This window comes from Buteo buteo, chromosome 7 (genome assembly GCF_964188355.1).
Source record: "Buteo buteo chromosome 7, bButBut1.hap1.1, whole genome shotgun sequence".
Classification (NCBI taxonomy): Eukaryota; Metazoa; Chordata; class Aves; order Accipitriformes; family Accipitridae; genus Buteo; species Buteo buteo.
In genome coordinates this window covers 17,595,794-17,614,096 of record NC_134177.1, presented here as the reverse complement: position 1 = coordinate 17,614,096, position 18,303 = coordinate 17,595,794, and the positions used below count along the sequence as shown (strand labels likewise).

General features: G+C 37.7%; 1 protein-coding gene across 1 annotated transcript in view; it reads right to left on the bottom strand.

Annotated features, from left to right (window-relative positions):
• SLC9A9 (solute carrier family 9 member A9) overlaps positions 1-18,303 on the bottom strand; it is a 224,283-nt gene that overhangs the window by 121,147 nt on the left and 84,833 nt on the right. The window contains exons 7-9 of the mRNA XM_075031727.1: positions 14,472-14,610; positions 13,513-13,618; positions 2,330-2,418 (exon numbers count right to left, since the gene is read on the bottom strand). Coding sequence (XP_074887828.1) covers positions 2,330-2,418; positions 13,513-13,618; positions 14,472-14,610 — 334 coding nt within the window. The remainder of the gene's footprint in view (positions 1-2,329; positions 2,419-13,512; positions 13,619-14,471; positions 14,611-18,303) is intronic.

The window sequence follows — 18,303 nt, the reverse complement described above, 5'->3', positions numbered from 1 at the left end:
CATTCTTAATAGAGGTTCTTAAATTCTCATTTAAGAACTGTAGATAAGTTTTCATTTTATATCAGTATCTGAAGAAAATCATACTGGTCTTTTTCTTCCTTATCTATTTTTTTAAAGCAAATGATGAAGTATTATGAGAAATGCAGAACTCAGCATCATATCCAGAAATACCACCTCCATCACTGTGTACTGAATTTTACCATCAAGCTATGAAATTTTAACAGCCACTAAAAAATGTAAAGAAAATTATGCAAAGCAGCAGAGAAAAAGCATGTTTAAAAACAGCTAACAATTTCACAATCTGATTTACAGTTTTAAATCTAATTTCCACGTTTTTTGTTAGCTTTAGCTTCAGCCTTAACTCACTGTTTTGTCAGTGTGCATTACAGTTCACCAGTCCTTATTGAAAGATCTGTCATACTGTAACAAAAGGGAGAGACTGCTTTGGAATAATTCTATAAATGAACTGAAAAGCCCTTGATTTTGGCCAGTAATGAGTAATAAAAATGACTTAGATTGGGAGCAAAGCTGTCTGTCTGAGCAACAATTTTCATTTAAAATGCACTGAAGTCATATATGATTATGAGATTGCCAAGTGTGTGGCTTAGTAAATTGGCTTGAAGAGAATTCTTGGGGGGAGAGAAAGAAGGAGGCAGTGCAGGTCTTGCTGAAACAGCTGCATATGAAAGGGTAATCTTTGGATTAGAAAATAAATTAGAAGAATTCAAATGAATTTAACAACAATTTTTGAACCATATTGTAAGGGAGGCTGAGGATTAAGAGCTTAGGGGGGAAGAGAAAAACAGAATAGAAGGGGTACATAAAACTCATAGCTTTATAGAGAAACACATAATCCCTTTTCTGTGTGTTCAAGGGTAGATTCAGTTTATTTTCACTATTTTGTTCTGCACTGTTGAATGGGAGGGAATAAAAGAGTAAACATGAAGAAAACCAGTATGCATTTAAACCAAATGTTAGTTAATTCTGTAGTTGAAAAGGTTCGTATGTAATTAAAAATACCATGGCTCTTCTTTTTCTCTTTCTCTCTCTGAGGTTATGCATCACCAAATCAGGCAGATGAATCCCTGAAAAACCCTTGTATTCAAATTGTAACATTTATATGCAAGGGTAGTAATGGCATATGCAATTCAGTATTTCTGCAAAATAGAAACAATTCTATAGTAGATATAAATGTTATTCCGTTACGAAACAGTTATCAGAGAAAGGTTCTCTTCTGTGGTGGAATACTTTTCAAAAGCATCAGCCTCTGCTGGTATGAAGAAATGCAACTGAGAAGACTTATCCTGTTCAATAGCTAACCCTTTATTCTGGAAGTACTGACCAGAGACTTTTTTGTGATTTAAAATCTGAAAAAGTCTGACAGTTGAACTGATACTGTGGCCAGTACTTTTTCTATCAAACTGTTTTTGATAGAAAATCGGATTTTTGATTAAATTGAGATGTGCAAGAAGCGATGGCATTTTCCACATAAAATTTCCAATGCCTATAACAGAGGAATTGCTGAAAAAATGTACCAGCTTGCATCATGAAAATTATAGTCTCAGACCATATATTTCCATTTTGTTCTAGGAGATAGATTTTCTACAACCTGGGGTTCTTGGGACATATGAGTCAACATTAAAAGGGAAGAAAACTGTGTTTAAATGACTTCTCACAGGATCTAGGTACTGGCAAGCTAGTCTAAAATTACTCCTTGTGCTGAAAAGTATTTTGAACATTGCAGTGCCATATATCTAGCACTGAGAACAGCCCCAAGTTTTAAAAAATAATTACAATTGTACTAGTCACCTGTTCAAACAAAAAACAGATGACCAAATTTGTCGTCTAAATTCTAGATAACACCATGGAAAAAATTTCACTGTCTTTCTAATTATGTCAACTTTTTAATGAGGCAGAAATGAATTGATGTCATTGCTCAAGTCTGCAGGCCAGACTGCAGTTCATACAGTCCCTTTGCAAAAATCCACGTGGATCCAATCTCTCAGACCACTTCTCTCTTATTTACTAGAGCTCTTCGATTTCCTTAGCTTTGTAGCATTTTTGTATGGAAGCAAGTGTAAACTGTTATCTCCTTACCCTTCATCTCCTCGACTGCCATTTCGGGTCTCTTGGGAAGAATAGATTCTTATATTTTTCACTTATCCAGAGAATTGTTACTCTTTTCCTAGTGAAATCTCCAGTCTTTCCCCTAACAAAGACGTAAGCCTCTTCCTTTGCATTAATGAAATCCTGTCCAGCTATATTCCAGTACCTCTGTCTATTCCTTACACCAGCTGAAGACAAAAAGACAGTTATTTCCATGCCCTACCTGTTTAGTTCTCATTTTGGAATCTGGTGACAGATTGTTGTAGGTATAATGGGCCTGTGTGACTCCACAGAAAAGGACTGCAACAATACCTGAAATTCAAAGAAAAAACAGTTAGCTGCTTCTATTTTCTTACTGAGGTTTGTGAAAAGGCTGCAGGAAAAAAGTTAATTAGATGGTTAACAGCATTTTACAATGCTTTGTAAACAAACAAACTTTAAGATATATTTTATAAGAGCATCTTTCAAACAAATGAGATTTATTTTTCTTTGCTAAAACTCATGAAGGTCTTGAATCTTCCACCTGGTCCATCGTGCATTCGTAGCATTTCCACTGTTGTGTATTTGGCCAAAAACTGTAGAAATTTTGTTTGAATTAATACATGGTAACATCTGAACATAATCTGACTGACAGGCAAGACTAGCATAATTGTAATATATGAAGGACTTCAGATTATTTGAAAATTTTGGCAGAGACTGAATAGGAAAGGAAAAAAATATTTTATTACATTTAAATGGTTTGAGAGCACTTGGTACTGAATGACTGCAACAGGGGAAAGTAATTTCAGTCTGTGCCTGATTGTTAGCTTTATCATAAGCAGTGTGTAACAACGTGCAAGGTGGACAACAAAACAAAAAAAGTTGATGCACTGGTAGGTGCAAGCTGCATTGCCCGAAATGACTATGTCAATGACTATAGCCATGTGGCGCTAATTATACTTCCCAGCCTGTGGAAGGTCTTAAGGAGCAGAGCAGCAGGTTTGTCAGGAACAATAATAATAAATTTGTATTATAGTGATATTTCTTTTTTTTTAATACCTCCTCCCTGGCCCTGCTCCTAACTCACTAGAATCATTGAGTAATGTCACTGTAATGCAGCATTATAATTAAAGTAGCTGATAAGATTGTAACCGTGCTTTCCTGTCAGCTCTGGACACAGATAAAGCAGAAGAAACCCACACAGGGAGAAAATGGAAACCCCAAAATAAGTGTCCACTAGTAACCATATGTAAATGCTCATGGAGTAAGAGAGCTCTGTGCTTTTCTTAAACTTGGGGCATGTCTTCATAGATAATTATTTATGCAACAGCTCAGGGCTTGTTCATGTCCATTCTGATCATCATTCCCCTGAAAAACCCCACACAAATTTCCTGAAGCATGTGGAACATGCAAGTTCTGCTCGGTTTCTAGATGCACAGCACATGAGCAACAACGGGTTTTGCACAAAGCCAGCCTGCAGCGTGATCACTGCATGCCTGTGATCTCTGGGGCTCATGTATAGGCAGTCTTCCACCACCCACCCCACAGTGCTTTAGTTCTTGTGCCTTTCAGCCCTTCTACTCACTGCCTCTTGTCTAAGAGCTACAAAAAGTGCCCTAATTAGCATTTTAGTTCTGCTTCCTCATGGGCTGCTCTGCAAATTGCTAGGTAATTTTTAGCTCTTAGGCTGCTCACATGTACTGAAATAACACTGATGAATCCAAGGAAACATATTGAGGCAACAAAGGAAGCAAAAAGATACCTGTCCAGCTTTAGGAAATATCCATCCTTGCAATGTGACTGTGCAGCAGATTTCTAGGCATTTATTGGGTTAAACTAGCATGAACTGAAACATATAAACCAGTTCTACTGGAAGCAAAGAGCATGAAGTAGAATTGTGAAAATAATCCCAGTCTGTGTCTTCACTCCTGGACTTGAAACAGGGTAAGGCTTTCTCCATGTTCTCCAGGATGGTGTCTCTCCTGAATTTACAAAGGTGTATTGGTTTTGTGTGGCGAGGTTTTGGTAGTGGGGGGGGGGTTACAGGGGTGGCTTCTGTAAGAAGCTGGTGGAAGCTTCCCCTGTGTTTGAGAGAGCCCATACCAGCTGGCTCTAAGATGGATCCACTGCCGGCCAAGGCTGAGCCAATCAGTGATAGTGGTAACGCCTCTGTGATAACATTTTTAAGAAGGAAAAAAAAAAAAGGTTGGGACAGAGAGAAACAGCCGCTAGAGAGAGGAGTGAGAACATGTAAGAGAAACAACCCTGTGGACACCAAGGTCAGTGCAGAAGGAGGGGGAGGAGATGCTCCAGGTGCCAGAGCAGAGATTCCCCCGCAGCCCGTGGGGAAGACCCTGGTGAGGCAGGCTGTCCCCCTGCAGCCCAGGGAGGTCCACGGTGGAGCAGATCTCCACCTGCAGGTCCAGGGAGGACCCCACGCCGGAGCAGGGGGATGCCTGAAGGAGGCTGTGACCCTGTGGGAAGCCGGTGCTGGAGCAGGCTCCTGGCAGGACCTGCGGATCTGTGGAGAGAGGAGCCCACGGAGCAGGTTTTCTGGCAGGACTTGTGACCCCACGGGGGACCCACGCTGGAGCAACCTGTGCCAGAAGGACTGCACACCGTGGAAGGGACCCATGCTGGAGCAGTTCGTGAAGAACTGCAGCCTGTGGGAAGGGCCCACATTGGAGAAGTTCATGGAGGACTGTCTCCTGTGGGTGGGACCCCACGCTGGAGCAGGGGAAGAGTGTGATGAGCCCTCCCCCTGAGGAGGATGAAGCAGCAGAAAATAACGTGTGATGACTGTAAACCCCCATCTCCATCCCCCTGCGCCGCTGGGGGGGTTTGGTAGAGAAATCCGGGAGTGAAGTTGTGCCTGGGAAGAAGGGAGGGGTGGAGGGAAGGTGTTCTGAGATTTGGTTTTTTTTCTCATTACCTTACTCTGGTTGATTTGTAATAAATTGAGTTAATTTTCCCCAAGCTGAGTCTGTTTTGCCCGTGACAGTAATTGGTGAATGATCTCTCCTGTCCTTATCTCAACCCACAAGCTTTTTGTTATATTTTTTCTCTCCCCTGTCCAGCTGAGGATGGGGGAGTGATAGAACGGCTTTGGTGGGCACCTGGCGTCCAGCCAGGGTCAACCCATCACAAAAGGCCAGCAAGAAGAGGCTCAGTAAGGGGGCAGAATCTACAGTGCTGCAGGCTTTAGCACAGCAAACCCAATATAAAACAATCTGCTATTTCAAAAGGATTAATAGAAGCACCTAGGCTTCACACAGTCACAGGAAAAAATGGATGGTAATGTACTGAACTAGTGTCAGGTGAAAGTGCCAGTGCCTCCATAGGTTCTTTAACAGGCTTATCCAAACCTCTAAATGTTTGAATTTTAGCAGCAAGAGGGCCCTGGAGGTAGGTGAAATATCCTCCTCCCCTAAAGCACGGTATAGATAAGGAACCATGGCAAAGTAAAAATTTAGACAATGCTTGAAACTATTTCTGTTGGGGGAGTGTGTGTGTGTAGGGGGGAACAGTACATTGCCACATAAAAGTTAAAATAATTATTAACTTACCATGTCTTTCTCAAGTTTCTGACTCTCTCTGGATTGCTAACCATGAAAATATTGTCCAACAAAAACCAACTTTCTTTACTTGCAAGCCCCTCTTGTTTCTGGGAAGAACAGAGGCCTGGCATCAATATGCCTTTGATGGAACAAAAAAGTATGGAGTAATAAATTTTGAGATGAATTGGGCACACAAGATAACTGCCATCAGAAAGAAAATGAGAAAGCAAATCTTCCCCCCCCCCCCCCCCCCCCAAACCACTGTGGACATTTTCTTTGCTTCTGGGTTCTCTTTATATTGTAAACTTACCTGTACTACTTCTACAGAACACAGTCTCTGTAGCCAAGAGAAATTCCACTGAGCTTTAACTGCTGTGTCTTTGTTTTTTAATATTTATTTTCTTATGTCTGTTTTGATATTTATTTTTTCTAACTACACTAAGACTTTTCTTTACAGTAAATAATGTGGGGACTAGGGAGATTGTCACTGCCTAAATACATTCCAGGAAGTTCATGTTTTTGTGAGGTCTAATTGTTCTCTTAAATGTGTCTAAGTTGTTTTTCTCAGTAACTGTATTTGATTGTGCTGAACTGATCTGGGGAGTTTAAAAATTCTCAAGGCATTAATAATACACATTGGGATGCTCAGACAATGAAATTTCAGTTAAAATATATAGCCAAGCAGTAACATTGCTAAGTATCACTAGCTCCAGGCTCAGTAACAGAAAAGGAGATAAGAGTTTCTGAATCACTTTCTTCTACATGAATAATCATCATGCCAAGTGTTGCATTTTTAAAATTGACTATTAAATTCAACTATGATTATAAATTTTTTTTTGACTGCTAAAAACCTGTTAATTATGGGAAGTGAGAGAACTGAGAGAGTGACATGAGGAATAAAATGGCCTAGCTCTGATTGTACAATAGGAATAAATGATCTGAACCATGCAATCATGCAAGTGGAGAAACCAGACACCCTGTTTCCAGGGAAGACTGAGGGAATGCAGTGGAATATTTCAATTGCTACAATTGAAGACTTAATATGTACCAACCATGCCTCTTGCAATGAATGGTTCATTAAAACTCTTGGATAAAATTGTTTGCAATGCATTTCCATAAAAATGATTACTTAAGAGTAATGACCAATTACATGTTAATGTAACTACAAAGGAAAGTGAAGTACCTAAAGAGGCAAACAGAACTTTTTAGTTAGAAGGAAATAGCAATCTGGATTTCTTTGTAGGACTATTAAACCTAGATTTTGAAGTTACCTGGGTAGCAAAATACTGTAGGAACTGTGTATGGCACGTAAATTAGGTTGTTAAGTTTTTGTAGGGTTTCTTTCATGGAGAAACAGGTAAGACCAACTATGATAATACTGGAATTGTAAACAGAAAGTATTTATTGGATACAGGGAGGCAGATAAAGTGAGATGGTCCTTTTACCAGTCCTTAGTGCTCAGTGCTTTAATGTCAGGGTGTTGGGGACTGTTACGGAGGTACTGCCACAGGGACTCAGCTCCCTTTTTCAGTGCTGTTACATTGTTTCATTTTTAAGTGGCAAATTTAGCAATTACTGAGATACTTAGTACTACAATTGCTAAACAAAATGTTAACCTAAAGTAAACAGAACGTTTTGAGTTGAAATGGGTGATCGGTTGTTAAGTGCAATACAGCTCCCTGTGTTTATTAATAAAGTTACTGATTTTTTCCCCTTAATATAAAGAATGAGAAACCTCACAGTAAAATGTTTATAGTCACTAGTAAACTTTCAGCTGCAGCTCAACCTCTTTGAAGAGGTTTTATAGAAATAAAATCCTTTTTTTTTTTTTTCTCCTTATATAACAGAGAAATAGTGATAGCTTGTTAGCTGTTAATACAATTAGAAAACTTATTCATACATTAGTTTTGCTGAACACTTGTAGTTGAAATTGTTGTTAGGACAAAAGCTAGTAATATCAAAAGATACTATAGGATAAAGGAGTAACATATCTTTAAAAGTATTTTGCTGACAGTGTGAACATTAACATGACAGTGTGAGCATTAATTTGTAAGCATTGATCTAAAAATATTTCCTATATTGTCACTGAAGGAGTTTTTTTTTTTTTAATCATTTCACAAACAGGCAAAAGGAAATGTAACCTTGCTTTTCAATATCTGATTCTAAGAGAAAAACTGAAAAAAGTCTCTCTTCTGTCAGAGAAGGGTGGCATGCGCAGTGTGCTTTTAGTGCAAACCTGGAAGTGACTAGCTACAATTTAAACTTCAGAATTTGCTAATCTGAGAGAATAAAACTAACATTATGTCTCCAGCTGTCAGGTCTTTTAGTGGTGAAAAAAGGAATTTAGAAAAAAGACCCCAAACCTCTACCTTCTAGGGAAACAAGGGAGTGGATAAAATGTATAACTTCATTTGGAAAGATCTGTAGGTAAACTGACAGGTTTTCATCCCAACTTTGAAGCATTCCAGAGCTTCAGGGATGCCTCTCTAATGATGCACAACTTACTGCAAATCCCACAGTAAAACAAGCAACGGGAACTGGTCTTTCATCAAAGGTGGTGAAATATGTAGAAAAGAGAACAATGAGGACTGGGTAATAGAGAAATTATTTAAATCATGTAATGTTTACTTCGGAGTCATATTTATGTCTGAATATCTCCACAGCACCTACTGGGCACATCCCAGTGCAGACTGAGTATATGAGTGGCAAGAAATGAGGCACTGTTTTCTGCATCAAATTGTTGCAGTAATAAGGCTATAAACCCAGTAGCAACTGTATCCCTATTCAGTCTGTTTTCACTGAGGGTATGAAGTGTGACTAATCATTTTCTTGATATTAAAGCCAAGATTTAAGGCTTCTTTCACCAGACCTGCACCAATGCAGAACCAAAGCTGGCACTTTGTTCATGAGCTTTCATCTCTGGAGTTGTCTGAGGTTGATTTTATGTTGAAGTGACAGAAAGCAACAAAAGACAGAGCTAAGGGAATTTTTTAGGCCCTCATCTGAGGACCAATCATTGGTATTGCACCTGGCTGCTTCAAGTGAGACCTGAGCTTCAGTGTTGTACTTTTGTAATCCCAGATGAATCGCTGAATTCAATTTAGATTGGAACTCCTGTGGTGAGACATAACAGGTTTTATTCTAGACATGCTAAGAGAGCTTACCCTGTTTATCCTGAGCCTATTCACTAGCAATAAGACTCCACTACCCTCATTTTATGCAACTGATCATTGATCTCAGCCTAATGCCACGCTAGAATATGTACTTTTCTCTAAAAACAATCACCTTTCTCTTTTTCCCTTACTGTCTTAAAAGGCTTTACCTACAACAGCACCTAAATTAGCCAGACCCAAGCACTGACTCAAGTGTGTGCATAGTCTGATCAAGTGATGCTGTTGAAAGGGCAAATAGGATAACCGAAACTGCAGAGTGTTGGATCTAGCTTATATGTCACCAAAACACATCTAGAGCTTCCTCTAAAGTACAGGATCCACTTGACATTCCCCATCTTAGAATACCACATAAATCATCCAGAGCCATCTCTGAAGTCCTGCAGGCAGGTAATGGATTAGTAAACAAACTATCCCAATCATCATCTGTCTCTGCACAGCAGTGCAAATGCCATCTTCTTATCTACTATGGGTCTGCTTTCCTAATTAGACCCAAATTTCATCCTTTCCTCCTAGGAGTGGCAGAACTACAGTTTAAGAGAGTTGAGTTCATCTTCCTTTTGACCTAGAAGCTAAGCTATCCCTTCTCCCTCCTTACTGGGAGGAGACTGCTTACTTCTCTGTATGACACACCATGGCCCATTACTTATGAATAAAGGAAAGAAAATCACAAATTTTACAATTTAAAGCCCGGAATAACCTCCTTTCATAGAATAATGTCAGCTCAGTGAACTGAAGCCAATCAGGTACCAACCCGCATTGTGCTCACAGTGCTCAGAACTGCAGACAGAAATGTTTTGGTAGATCCCTTCTGAGAGTGATACAAGAAGAACTGGTCACAATATTTTAAAAAAGCAATGAGGTAGATGGTGGATCCAAGACAAATTACAGCAGATAGGAACAGTGAGCAGCTATGAGAATAAATGCACTTTGTCAGCAGTACTAAAGCAAATGGAAGTTGGTGATGTTCTTGCTATGTCCTAAATACAAAGGTAGCAAAAAACTGCCCGAGTGACAGACCAGATCTTTGGACTTGTCCTGAGTACATCAGTCATAATAAGCTGCTTATTTATTTTTTGCAGAAAAGCTTTCTCACTAGCTCTCCTGTGAGCTCCTGAATAAGAAGGCAGGTGTCAGACATATCACAAAATGTTCAGACAAGAATTTCTGAGGGTAAGGAAACAGCAGCAATTTATTATCACAACCTATTTCCTTTATAATGATCAGAAAAAAATAATTTTGGGCTGGGCTCTGAAAAGCAGTAAAAGAACAAAGATGATCCCCTCCAACATTTTTTTCCTTCAAGATCTATTGTCTTTCTTAGCTTCATAGCACGTGTCTTTGGCATGTAAAAATCAGAGGTGGTTGGCTGTAATTTTGATGTTTTTCCACTGATAAATTCTATATGACTTTGAAGTATGTGTTAATTGAATACATACGTGCAAATAAATTCACATACATATATTTGAGTGCATTTTTGCAGGTATATTAATCTCTTTTTATCTGAATATCTACTTAGTTCAAATAGTTGTAGATAGAGAGGGTCTAACTGAGGTGAACACTAAATGACCATATACATCATGGAATCTTTCACAGACTAATGCCTGAGTGATCATTTAAAAATTAGCAAATTTTGTTAATTATAAAGCAAGAGAACAAGCAGTTAATAAATGTAAGATGTACTTTCCTCATTTATTTTGACAAGTGTTTAAATTATTTATGATTTTTTTTTCATAGCCTACTAGTAAATACTCCATAATGAAGTTTGAAAATGAAAGCAACTATATCAACGCTGACCTTACTATCGCACTCTGTTATTACAACTTTGCTCAGCAGTCAGAAATGATACACTTCAGGGCAAATCAGAAAGTGCACAAATTAGATTCTACTGTATATGAATCAATTTATCATGCATATGTCACAGCTTGATGATATAGCTATAAAATTAAGAACCATAACATTAATTTATAATTTACAGTTATCAGTATAACAATAATTGTGTAGTCATCCCAGATTTTTATTTTGATTTGCTGGTTTGATCAAATCCATTCTTCAACCAGGGTCAGGCCCATACATTGTGCGTTATGTATCATGGGATAGATATCTTGAGGTAGAGGAATAAATATTTTACAAAATGTTGACCTGTACCACTCTCCATTTACATTTCATTTAAAAAATCTGCAAGCTGAACAAGTGAGCTCTACCACCTACTATACCTACACAAAAACATTATAGCCTGTTATTTATAAATTATGACATACTTCAATTTTAGACTACAAAAGGCTCATAGTGATTGAAGAACTAGTGTGGAAAGCATTATAAGAATAAAATCTTTTGCAATTACATTACTTGATAGCTACAGGGAAATACTGATGTCTATTGTTAATCCTTTGAAGTTCATTTAGAGGGAATGAACAGAGGAAACACAATAACCAAGGAAAACCAAGATGAATATAAGTGTAAATGTACAATGGATCAAGTTAATTTTTGAAGCAAGTCTACTGAAGTCAAAGACTTCAAACTAGGAATTTAGTTCATTGAATGGAGTGGTCCAGCAGTGTCACTGCATGGTTATGATGCTCTCTTAATTCTAATGATTTCTTCTGAGAATAGACACACTTGACTGTAAAACCAGTGGTGTATGCATTGAGACAGTCAAAGGGCAAAGCAAGTAAGCTGGAAAACACTGGGATAGAGTATGGATTAAGAGCTGAATGTGTTCTGAAGGATTTTCCCTGGGCTCCCCATGCCTTCTGCAACAGGTGCTTTGTACATAACACGCCCATGTGGGAGACTGCACGCAGTAACTGCATTTTACACAGATTTCCTTAGCATGGGTATGAGAAATCAGAGCCACCTCCGAAATCTATACCTCCAACAGAACCTGAGTTGGCTGAAAATTTCTTAACCAACCCAGTAACTCTCCTGCAGAACTGGACGTTAAAAGTCATATTTTGAAAGGAGGGGAGTTGGAGCTATTTCAGATGAGACTGAGAAGATGAAAGCAACATCATAAATGGTTAAACCAGACAATTAAAAATATCCACTCTCAAGTATGATGTTAGCACAGTACTAATAAAGTCAATGCATTTACAAAACACAGCTTTGAACTTCTGAAGCTACAAGAAAGGCTCCATGAGTTTTTTCCACTCTAACAGCTTCTGACAAAAGCCTTTCACAGAAACTAAATGATAAAGATGCAACTGATAAAACTTTCAGGATTAAACTTTGCCTCCTCATAGCAGTGTAATTAAAAAATTTCCACCTGAAACTCAGAACACACCCATGAATAAAAGCTAGTGACAGACCTAAAAGGGCTTGATATATTTTCCTTGGAATTTGTGTGTTGGCAGAGCAATTCTCTTTTACATGCCCATATTAATTCCTTTATTTGTAAGAAATAGCTGAATTTCCCAACATTTTTCATCTTTTCCCCTTAAATTGGAGCTTTACTTTGTTTCCACTCTCTTTCTCTGGCGCTCTCTCTGTCCATTTAAAATTCCTCACCATGGCTACTGGAAAAAACCATCTGTGGTGTTCAATAATTAAGTCTTTTATTTCAGATATTTTATATATATATATATATATATATGAAATCAGTACCTCCAGTAGGAGGTAAGTGATTAACTATCATCCTCCTTTGCTTCCATTTTTATGTAGCAAACATGTCACAGATTTAAGAGCTGTTAAGACACAAAATGGACTTTTATTCCAGCTGGTATCTGATTTTCTCCATGTGATGGAATACCACCCTTTTGTTCCATCCATGTGCCCCTCATTTTATTCATTGGCCTGAAGGTTTTGTCAGTAAGCAGGATGCAAAATTGTATATTTAATAAGCAAAGATGCCAAAAGATGCAAATGTTAATACCCATTTGGAAATAGTTTCATTGTGTGGCTATTATTAAAAAAGTAACATCCTGGCTCCACAGAAGTCAGTAAAAATATAACTGTTGACTTCAAAAGGCTTTTCACAATTATACACTCTACAATAGATTGCTGTCTAGGAAAACTATCCATTTATAGTTTTTGCCTAAACTTCTGTGGACAATTTGATGCAGTCCCTGCGTATGTACTTGATTGTGATTGTACAATTTCTTTCTCAGGGTTAACTAAAACCCAATCAGATCACACGTCTCTCCATCTGTCACTGGGACATGACTGTACCTCTCCTGTTGCAAAAGGTGTTTATGTAGGTGCACTGAACAAGATGCATTTTTTTTTTTTTTTTAAATCCAGAGGTGTCTGCAACCCACTGGCAACACTGAAGATGACCCTGTCCTCTGTTTAGTCATTGATAGTTGGGAAAAAGGAGGCGGGACCCGGACATGCAGTGCATGCAGAGGAGCACGGTCTCTGACAGTCACATGGTACTGTATGTTTGCTTTCTTGTACTTACCGTCATCTTTGGTCCTATAGCTGGGCAGAAAATAGTGGGATTAATAGCGGGACTAATAGGGATGGGACAATGTAGGGAACGTGAGGAAGACTGAGGACTTTAGCCTAATAATAAGTCTTTGTCTGGAAAGACACACTTTGGTGTCTCTACAGATTTGTTCTTAAAGATGAAACCGTCTCCCATATAGCAACTGACTTTTAGAAGCTTTATATATGATGTTATGCCCAAAATAAACACGCCATTTTCCCATACTAGGGGCATGCTATAAAACTGCTTTTATTCAATAAAATGTGACACATACCTGTAAGACCAGCGGCTTCTGCTGATAAGAAGGCACTCCAGGACAGGAGAAAAAACAGACCTGTCTCCAACATTGGAAACTCACACAGCTTTGTAAATTTTGTCAAGTGCTAGAAGATTACTAAGGAAAAATAAAGCTCACTTGTTTTGTAAGCTAAAATTGCCCCCAACCTAATAAAGGATGAAAGCAAGCAAGCTCCCCCCCCCCATACTCATCTATACAAGTTGAATTCAGGAAAAACTGCACAGCTTCTAAATTATCTCAAACAAGGAGGAAAATTCAGCACAGGTTTTAAACAGGTGAATTCTACAAGTCGGCTATTTCAGGTACTTTTGTGGTTTTTGAACTAATGCCTAATTGATTGCATTTGATATTCTTTGCCCAGAAAAAGGGAAAAGAAAGTAATTTTGTCCAGTTTTGTAAACAAACTGGCATTTGTTTACATTTGCATCAATGCAAGAAAGATGAAAATTGCTGCTCTTTCTATAATAGTATTTTACATGAAAAACTGTAAAACACAAGAAAAAATGGAGGGCAACAGATATGCCTTTTATTTCTAGTTTAGGTAAACTGACTGACTTGATTTGTAGTCGCGTTTGTCTTGTATTTTTGTATAATTGCTGCTAGGCTGTAGTTCATAAATAAGTTGCTGTAGTTCATAAATTCATGTTTTAACCTCAAAATACTTCAAAACACTTTCCTAAAAATGTAATTATTTACAAATAGTAAAATAAAGATTAGAGTCTTGCCTAATGTTAAAAAGAAATCTGCATATGAAGTTCTTTGTGGATTCTGACAAGTGACATTTCCTGTCAATTTATGATTTGACTATTTGTTTGCAAAGTCTTTAATCAACAGTGAAAATGTTCAGATTCAAACTAAAGATGGTCAGTCTCAGATATCACACATTTTTCCAACATATATAGATTTTCTCTCTGAAAACAAACCATAAAGGATATTAAAGCTGTGACAACAGCATAAGAGGATCCCATGGCAAATGATCCAGCAAAGATCCCCAGGAAATTTCCCACTGACTGGAAGAAAGCAGCAGCATCAAACACATTAGGATTCTCCTTAGGACTGTAAATGGATATAGAGCTGAAAAGAAAACAAAAGGATGGGGGAGAGGGAGAGAAAAAGGAATAATGAATTCAATCACATTGTTATGATTTTCAAATCAATAATTGAAAATGGACATTTTTAGGGACACAAAATGCAAAACAAGGCTTCTCTGAGCTGATAGCAGATGGAAGAGCAAAGCAGATGGAGACTGGGGGGGAACGGTTTATTTTCAAGGTATCACACTGGAAATCAATAGTCTACTGCCAGTCAGTAAACATTTTTATACTAGAAGTGCCATAAAGAATATCGTTTCCAGGCCAACTAAACATTAAAAGGTGGTAGATGTATAAGAAAACTGCAGGGAAGATAGATAACTTTGAATTATTTATTGGCCATATGTCTTCAGAGCAGTTATATATTCACAAATATTCTTGATAAAAAGTGCAGCTTTATGGCTGAGGCTCAAATGGGTGACACAAATCACAGTAGGTACCAAATCTGCAGCAGCAATCTTGTCATAAACCACCTAGTAGTTCCCTTCTTGGTGTAACCCTTCATAAATAGAGCTGAAACCATATCAAGAGCTCAATAGGAAACCTTGTAGACAGAATTAACATTGTCCCACAGAAAGAAACTGCTGCAGTTGTCAAAGGTCATTTCCTGTATCCAACCCCTGAGTACAGCCATTAGGAGTATTTTTGAATGGGAAATGCCACCACCAAAGGCAAGGCCGTGCACTAAAGCATTTTTGAGAGTTTCAGGGTTGTTATTTGCTACTAGTCAGTTATTGCCCAGGACACTCATAATACCAAGTATGTATGCCTTTTTTCTTGTTGAAATATTAAATTTAACAGATACAAAATAGCTCTAAGCCTCCCAAACTAATTAAGCATTTTAGATCTTTGTGGTTCTGTTGCTTGCAGTACTGTAGGTCTTTTATGTTCATTGTCATAGAAAATGTACTGAGCTTGGCACTGGATTCCAGAAAGCAGCTTGGATTGCTGGAAAATGATTGGTATTTTAAGCATTAAAAATTTAGAATTTTTAAAATGTTTTGAATATTTTAAGCTCTTGCATATTAAGAATGTGATCCCTGCAGTCTGATGTCTTCCATCTGGAGATGAGGCTTAGAGGTGAAGCTCTGTATGGAGGATTTTCTAAACAGTTGCATTCATTTAGGAATCTCCAAATAACATCAAGATGTGTGAAAACAGATTTCATGCTTTCAGTCTGTAAAAAAAGCACAAGGATTCTAAAGGCATATGGTGGGGCACCACTAAATATGAGTGGTGAATACTTACCCGCTACAACAGAAATTACTAAGCACCAAAATCTGTTATCTCCAGTTAGGCTGATTAGCACCACTACAAAACTAGCAAGATTATTTGTAGTGGAAAGTGCTATTAATATAAGTACACAAAATATTGTTCCCAGAGGAAATGCTAATTGACAACATGTTGCTATCTAAATTTTCAGTCTTCTTTCAACTGTGACTCTTGTTAGACACAGGGGTCAGTTATAATTCTTTGCTTTTCTTGCCTTCAGATGATTCTTGAAACATTGTCATCTCTGGCCTACTCAAAATGTATTGTTTTAGACTCCATATGAAACAGAGAACTATGTTAAGCCATAGATACATTCTCTAAACTGACGGAATAGTTCTATCAAAGGAAATCCTACCAGCTATGATACCGTACATTTACAGTCTAATTTACTAAGTGTATTTTGTATACTTAGGGAGGGCTTCGGTTTAGTTATTTAAAGTTGAAGCTATTTCGTAGTGTAACTGGAGCTGTTAGATCTAAAACTTTTAGGTGTGTCTTGACAGCAAAGCAGCCATTTGGTTCTCTGATATTTGCCCCAAATAAGTTTACACAGACTGCAGCTGCTGTTCTGTGTTGCTTACTGAATTATAAATCAGGAAATGATCTTTTGTGCCACTGGTGATGCTGCAAGCATTGAGTGGTGAATTCAGAGTGGTCAGCCTGACTACACCCTAAAATCAAGGAATACTGTTCTATTATATTGATAGGCTCTGCCCACAGAAGGGATGCTCAGTAATAAAAAGTAAACCAAAAAAATCTTGACGTGGAGTGAAAGTTTAGTAGTTAAATGTAAGCTATAGCCATTAACTGACTTTTTATTAAGTATGTTAACCTTAAGGCAAGAAAAGTTGACTTTGTTAAGACCAGTTAGGATTTCAGTTTGCCCTCCAATTTACCAACAGCTTTTGGGTATGGAGAAAACTAGAAGAAACCATCCTATTCTTAATGTAGTTATTTCAGGAACAAATATGGAGTGACTCATTCTCACTGGGAAATTTTTCTACTCAATATGCCCCCCAAGCCCCACGATTTTTTAAAAGCACCATAAGACAACATATGCTCATTATGCTAACTGTGGTTCCTGGTCTAAATCTTTCCAGAACTCAGGTTTCCCTGCAGCTCAAAGAGTATTTAGTTTTATTTTTCATTTTGTGTTATTCTGTACTAGAGCTATTATTTCTTTTTCTGAATACATTTCTTCTTTAACACTAACTTTTAACCCTTTCAAGGATCTAAAATACATACTAATTTATGCAGTAATTTTTCTATGTAAGCTTTATTTCAACAGAACAGGATTTTATTCTGTTTATTCCAGTACTTCCTGCCAAGCCGATTATTTGACCTAAAAACAAACTTGCAAAGTTTAACTCTGGGGAGAACCATAATTAAACTTACAGTGCCTCTACTCTCCCTTTTCCTCAGACAGCAATTCAAGAAACATTTTGGCATGACTTGCCATTTCTGCTATCTGCTCTCTGTGCCTGATACAAAAGTGGTTCATCACAGTTCATTAGCAAGCAGTGTGTGGGAGTTTGATGCTAAATTTGAAACTGTTTTAGTTTTTAAATATTAGAGGCTTTCTAATTGTTGAACTAGTATAAGGAAAAAAAAAAGTGTTTATTTCTGTAAATTTTTATCAGAGGGGGATTAAGCAAATCCTGAAAATAAATGCAGTAGAAAATTGTTTTCAGAGATTGATAAATGAACAGAACTAATGGCAAAGATATGATTTATCTGCCACCCATAATGAGATAAGGTGGAGGGATAGGAAATAAGAGATTTTTGTTGGGTCCTCACTGAATGCTTGACAGACATATCTCACAAACACCTGCCCCTGTGCCTACTATCTACCCATATGTAAGTCTGGTAACCTCTGCCTCCCCTTCAGGTTGAAGTTAGGAATAATAGCTTCCTTGCTGGTTCTTATAAGGATTAGCCAGCACTTTCTATATCAGAAAACTATTTAACAGATCCTTTTTTCTTTCCAATTCTGTGCTTCCTTGACCAAACAACAATGGACAGAGTAAAGTGCTTTCACAGCTTTCAAAAAGGAAATACAGGCAATATTTACTTATACAATAAATTGCAAGTTAGGAAGGTAGCTTTTGCTTGAAACCGAAAGAAGGATTAACAGTTTGTGCCAGTTGTACCACGCTGATCATTCTGCTTCTTCCCTTCTCTCATCTGTTAAGATCATTTCAGGATGAAAGCTCAGCATGATGAAGAATGTTTCTTTCTATGGACTTACATAGGGATATAATACTAAAGGTCTCCATGACAAGCAGAAGTGCTATTGCAATAGAAAGTGTGCTGTCATGTTTCCAGTTACATCTTAATTGATTACTTTTTATATCTTGAGTTATTCTCAAGGAAAATCTCATTTATTCATAAGATCCTTTTCTTC